The sequence below is a fragment of the Heliangelus exortis genome, chromosome 6 (genome assembly GCF_036169615.1).
Source record: "Heliangelus exortis chromosome 6, bHelExo1.hap1, whole genome shotgun sequence".
In the NCBI taxonomy this organism is placed as follows: Eukaryota; Metazoa; Chordata; class Aves; order Apodiformes; family Trochilidae; genus Heliangelus; species Heliangelus exortis.
Genome location: NC_092427.1, coordinates 19,663,543 through 19,669,869, shown reverse-complemented (window position 1 = coordinate 19,669,869; position 6,327 = coordinate 19,663,543). Strand labels below are relative to the sequence as shown.

Genomic DNA, 6,327 nt, shown 5'->3' with positions numbered 1-6,327 from the left:
GCTTTACAGAGCCCCAGCTTCCTTCTTTAATAAATGCAGCCTCGGCTTACAGTTTTTCCTTCTGATGTGTCAGCTGAGGGACTCACTTTCCATCTCAAGTATACTCAGACTGCTTAAATCATCCTTATTTCTCTCAGCAGGAGACTTTTTACTCTCCAAAACTTTTCACATCCTAACTTAATATTAAGATTCTCTGTTGAAAGGGATGGATGTGACACTATGCTGAGGATTTCATGGCCAAGTGCTGGATTATTGCTGCAGTATAATGGGCTCCCCAGCTCCGGTAAGCACATTAAATGTCTTCTTAAAATATGAGGTTGAAATTCATACAGTAATGTTAGTCCCTGAAGGCTGTTGGAACTGCTCACCTGAGGAAGAGACAGGACATCTCCAGGAAGCTCTTCCCAAGGGACAGCACAGCCCAGGGCTGGCTCTGTGCTGTCCAACACAGCCTTTCAGGGAGGTGGTGGGATGAGGGGAGAGCTGCCCTGTGCCCCTGCTGAAGGCTGCTCTGCTCAGCAGTGTGCTTCAAGGGCTGGAAAGAAAGCTGGGCTTGAAGCCAGAGTTACTCTCTGTATAAACCCACGAGAGCAGGAAGGCAAAAATAGTGCTAGAAAATTGTGTTGGCGTTTATAAAGAAGTCAGTCAATGCTGTTATTAAGTGTGAGATTGGCAGCTGATCTGAAGGGTGACAAAGCAGCCCTGCACCAAGCCCTGAGGGACCGGATAGGAAATTATCAGCAACATCTGGGACAGCTATTTCTTCCAGGTTTGTAAACATTTAACTAAGGAAATGTTGGTGAAGTCTTTTGCAGCACAGAGTCCTGAGTCACAGCCCTGGAGCTGCTGCAGCAGCACAAGGAAGCTGGGCTGTATTTCTTCCCTTGATTTTTGGCACCCAGGCCAAGGCGGGGGTACAGCTGCTGAGTGTTTAATTCAGTGCTTTCCATTTCAGATATTAGGAGTGCAACTGAGTTATGATACAGGAGCCTAGAGAGCAGTTAAGGATTAGGTATTTTCCTACTAAATGGCTTTGTTCACAGTGAGTTTGTTGCCTTAAATGGGTTGCAGTCAAGGTAAGATTGAGAGGAGGCCATGTGGGCAGAGCAGGGGCAGCACTGGCTGCAGTGGGGTTCCCTATGCTCCACTCACCAGGAGTCAGTGCTTGGGGGTTCACTGTCATCTCTCATATTTAGGTGGGTTTGGCCCATCTGGGGTGTAGAGTTGGGAGGTGTGAACCATGGAAGTGCAGCTACAATACAAGAGTGCATCCAAACTTCCCCAGGGAGGGGCAGCAGCTCATTGCTTGCTGGGATGAAGGTGCTTTTCTGGCTACCATCAATCATGGTCTGAGCACAGGGAGCCTGGCAGATATGGAGATGTAAGGGCAACACATTGCAAGGGACAGGCCCCTCTGTCCTGCTTGCCAAAGCCATGGACAGTCATGGCAAGACTGGCAGCAGGTTTAGCTCAATCCCCTTGGATGACTACTGATAGCACCAGGTTCCAGGAGGCACAGCAGTTCTTCAGAGAGAGTCAACGGGATGCTTTACTTGCACCTGCCCGCAATTAATTAATTACAAATCCACTCATTAACTCTGCCCCACGGCTCCCCCTCACTGCCAAGTCCCCAGCTGTCCAGAGAGACAGTCATTATTTGAAAAAATTCCCCATTAAACCTGAAAGCAAAGGAATATTTCAAAGAAAAACAGATGAGAGAGATAGCCAGGGTGCGTGTACGATTGCAATCAGCTCTTGAGGATATTCTGGAGCGGCTGGATCCCCACTTTAGACTGGGCTGGGAATGCTGAAATTGATTTCATTAGCCTGCTCAGCTGATGATTAGTTGTGCCACTTGAAGTGCCCTCACAGCTCCCCCGACTCCAGCCCCTACTGGTGATGGGTCCCCACGAGGGCAGGGCAAGAGGACATGGGTGCCCCTCGTTTCCCATCCCACCCTGCTGGCTGCAAAACAGGCCATACAAATGCAAGCCTAGATCATGCAAAAAAAACCCAAACCAAAGCACCCTAAAGATTTCAGTTTCCTGAAGTGGGTGCCTACCTACCATTTGTGCCCAGGCAGCAGCTGCAACCCAGCTATCAGGCTTCTAACTCATGGGTGCACACATCTGCTTCATTTTGCTATTATCTGCTTTTTGCTCCTTGCTTGAGCTGAGGTGCTTCTTTAACCACAGCAATTTACAGGCTGTGTTATGGCAGGACAGGTCTGACACTGATTGAATCGCTTATCAGCCGTCTCCATCCTCCTCACTGACAGCCTCTCCCCAGGCATCAATTTGAGCATCAGTTCTTTATTTCTGGGTGAAGGAAGAGCTGTCGAGATTGCAGCTACACTGTGATCTTCATCTCAACCTGCAAGCTGCCCTTCATCACTTAAAGAACCTCTTTGATACACTCATGCTTTGGGATGGGAGCCACCGTCCTGGAGGTAAGGAAATGGCAGCAAAATTTCATTTGCTCTGGAGGTGCCTGGGGCTTGATGGATTGGCTCCCATTTGTCAGGGTGTCCATAAATAAACAGGAGTTTCTGTATTGCAGGTTCAGACCCACTGCTTCCCCAGCCTGCTCCCTGCATCCCTGGAAGGGAGAATGTGTATGTATGCTTAGGGTTTGCATTACAGCCCTGCTTTACCTTGGGGGCACAGGCAGCCTGGGGTGATCACCAGAGGGCTGGGTGGCACACAGCAAAACATGATGGTGGACACAGCCCCGTGAGCTTCCAGCCATGCCTTGAATTCCCTAAGGGTTTCTGGCTGGCCATAGCCTGCTCTGTTCAGTTTTTTTTGTTGCTCTGTTATAAATAAATAGATACATAAATAAGCCACCGAAACATAATCTCTACCATAATGTTTATTAAATAGTAATTTTAAAAGGCTGTTATACAAATAATATAAACACAGTTTGATTTTTTTGATGTGTATTTTTGTTTTGGGGGTTGGGTTTGTTTTTTTTTTTTATTTTTTTGGGTTTTTTTACACCAAAGAATCACAGTAAGAGCTTTTTAAGTCTGTAAGTCCTGGCTCAGCCAGCAAATGGTCGAAATACCTTGAACTACAAACCCTGGAGAAGTTCCGTTACTGCGTATGATTTCTTAATTATTTAATTCCCATGCTCAACCCAACACCTTCCCACAAAATGAAACCACCCAGCACTACAACCTGCCTGGTAGCGACACGGCCTTGCCATGGGAAGGGTGTGAATGAAACATCCCATTTCAGTAACCTCATTAACATCAATTTCTTTTTTTTTTTTTTTCTTTTCTGAATTTCACAAAGGAACTTGCAATCAGCAAACCTAACCTATTTGTAAGGAGGGTGCAATGAATTGAATGCACAGGTGATTTTTTTTTATTTTATTTTTTTTTTCCCTGTTGAAGTTAAAATCAAACACAGTTTTCTGTAGAACAGTAAAGCACCCAGCAGAGGTAAGTGAGGTATTGGCTTTGCAGCATTATTGGCCTGCTCCTGTCCAGCAAGTGCACACGTGTGGGCCCTGCCCTGTCTGGAAGGGGCAAGTGGGACACACAGGACAAGATACTTTGCTGGGCTCATGCCAAGTTAGTGCCAAGATCAGCAGTACACTCCTGCCCCAGGTCAAGAGATATATTAACACAAGTCAGCCCCACGAAATAAGTCACATACACGATACATACAGAAACTTCACGTGCGTCTGCAAACACCGTATTTCTGAATATATGTATATAGGAACTCATCTCTCTGTACGCCTACAAGACACCATAACATCACCTCTTTAATTATATATTTTCACCTATTGTTTGCCTAAGTCAACTTTTCTACTGTATGGTCCTTTTCCATTCACCCTTCCCCTCGCCCATTTGAAGGGGATAAAATCACCGAGCAGCAGCAGCAATCCAGCTTTGAAATGGTCTGGTACATTTCCTCTTACTGCCTCTGTTTCTTTTGTACAGTAGAATAACACCCCTGTGGAAATATGTCCGTGAAGAACACCAAATGAAAGAAGGTGATTCAAAAGGAGAATTTGAGATCCATTAACTGCTGTTTCTGTTGGGTGCACAGTGTGAATTTAAAAAATGAAGAAGGGCTTTGTGTGTGCACATCTCTTTGAGAGCATGGATGAACCATGGATGTTTTGATGACAGCTGCTGGTATCTGCTTTCCCAGTTACACACCAATCTTTATTACAGTGGAGAAGTCTTTTTCCTTTTTTTTTTTTTTTTCCTAAAAACTTACTGTCTGATGGAACTTCTCATGAAAACTAAACAAATGTTCCTGTTCCCACCACAACATGGAGCAGCTGTGGTCATCTCCTCTCCAGATGTTGCTCATCTACCCAAACACCTGGCTTCCTGCAGGATGTGTTTGCAGGGGCTGTACAAGCTGAGCTCCACAGCACATCACACGTTGGGCGCTCTGGGGAAAGTGGGGGGAAAAAAAAAATCCATCTGCAACCCAATCTATTTGCTAGGCAAAATGTGAAATCAGGACATGTTCAGGTATTTCCAAAGAACCCCTGGAAAAGCAAACTGAACATGTTGGCAAGGTTTCTCACTTACATATGTGCAAGGTGGTAGGGGAGATCTGTCTGTACTGAACTGGAAACGAAGGCATTGGCTTGTGGCCCAGAATTTGAACTCTTTTTCTCCATTAAATTGTTTTCATAACACCCCTTTCCCACAGCACAGTGGTAAATGGAAAGGTATTCCATGCTAGACAATGTAGCCAGACCACTTGAAACTGGAAGGACCAAACTTCTTCAGCCAGGCTCTACCTGGTAGAGAGTGGTGAAGAAGAGTGTTTTGCCAGGAAACACTTCTTGTTTGATACAGCACTGATCATCAGATGGAGAAAAAATACTTCTTCTAAGGCACTTGTTCAAAGTAAAACAAATCACAGCTCATAAATAAAACTTCAGGTTTTTGCTGCTTGTCTGGAGCAGTGCAGCTTTGCTCCAAAGGGGATGTAACAAGCAGTCGTTTGGTCCACTGGTGCTGAGGGTGTGAGCTCCAGGGAGAAGGGGAGCACCACAAAGGTAAGGGAGGGCAGTGGGTGCCATGGCCAATCTTTTCCCAAAAAAAAGCCCTTTTCCCAAAGCTATCGCCTGAACACCAGGAGCCTCACAGGCTCTATCTGTTGTTTGCTGCAATTTTCTCATTATAGCAAAAAAAAAAAAAAAAAAAAAAAAAAAAAAAGAAGAAAGACAAAAAAGAAAAAAGGATCAAGAGGGGTGGGAGATTCAAAGAAAAGGCTTCCCGATGAAGGCCTCAGCTGTTGCAATCCAAGATCTGGATTTAATAAATGGCTCTTATTCACAAATCACTTTAAGGCTCTTCAGCTTTCCTCAAAGAAGTGATTCTACACATAGTGTTTCCTTTCTATTTTATTTCTTAATGACTTGAGAAGTATTCCACCTTTGCCCCCTAACAGGAGAAGGAAAGTCACAGGTAATAACATGCTTCCATTTTCAGAACTGGAAACTACACCTCCCAGGACTTAGCATGAGGTGCTTGAATCCTTACACCAAAATAGTATCTGGACAGGGTCTAAAATGGGCAGGATCTGTGTGTGTGTGTTCTTAAAGACAGAGTGGCTGAAGAAATCCTTCAGCCTTCTCAACAACTCACCAAAGAAAGGAGGTGGGAAATAATCAACATTCTGTTTCTCACAACCAAAAGTTAAACCTGTCTCCCTTACCATGTCCCAGCCACTCACATCAGCAGAAAATGAAGATGAACCAACACCCAAGGGTCTAGCCCCACCTCACTGGAACAGTCCAGTTTGTGGGAGTGCCTGCTCAGTCCTGGTGACCTGCTGGTGGGACCTGGCAACAGGAGCAGTGCCTCCCCTCACTCCCCCTGTCGTGGCATTCAGTTCCCATAAAAGACAGCAAAAAAAGTAACTCCTTGCCAGCCCACCTCACGGGATGCAGCACTGAGGGTGGTCCCCAGGGCACCCATCAGGCCTCTGAGCAGCACTTCTGGTGGTTCATCTTGACCTTGTGCTTGATGCCATCGTAGAGCTCGAAGTTGTAGTTCTCCAGGGTGGTGGAGCTCCGAGAGGACAGCCCAGCATAGGAGCAGGTGCAGTAGAGGAGCAGCCCGGCACAGATGGCCCCAAGAAGGACACCGAGGGAACTCATGGCTATGATGGTCACCAGGATGGGATCCAGGGTGTAGAGCCAGCTTTTTTCTTTGTCCAGCTTTGGGGTTCCTGGAGAGTTAGTAGAGAACAGCGTGTTGTTCCTAGCCAATCCAAAGTAATCTGCACTGGAATGGGGACTTATTATCCAGGGATCGCTTCCCTCCCTGCCCCTCTCACCTTATCACCT

The 6,327-nt window shown here is 46.1% G+C and overlaps 1 protein-coding gene across 1 annotated transcript in view; it reads right to left on the bottom strand.

Annotated features, from left to right (window-relative positions):
• Positions 1-3,329: 3,329 nt before the first annotated feature.
• NRP2 (neuropilin 2) overlaps positions 3,330-6,327 on the bottom strand; it is a 94,111-nt gene continuing 91,113 nt past the window's right edge. Inside the window, exon 17 of the mRNA XM_071747015.1 lies at positions 3,330-6,209. Within this exon, the coding sequence (XP_071603116.1) occupies positions 5,956-6,209 (254 nt within the window). The 3' untranslated portion in view covers positions 3,330-5,955. The remainder of the gene's footprint in view (positions 6,210-6,327) is intronic.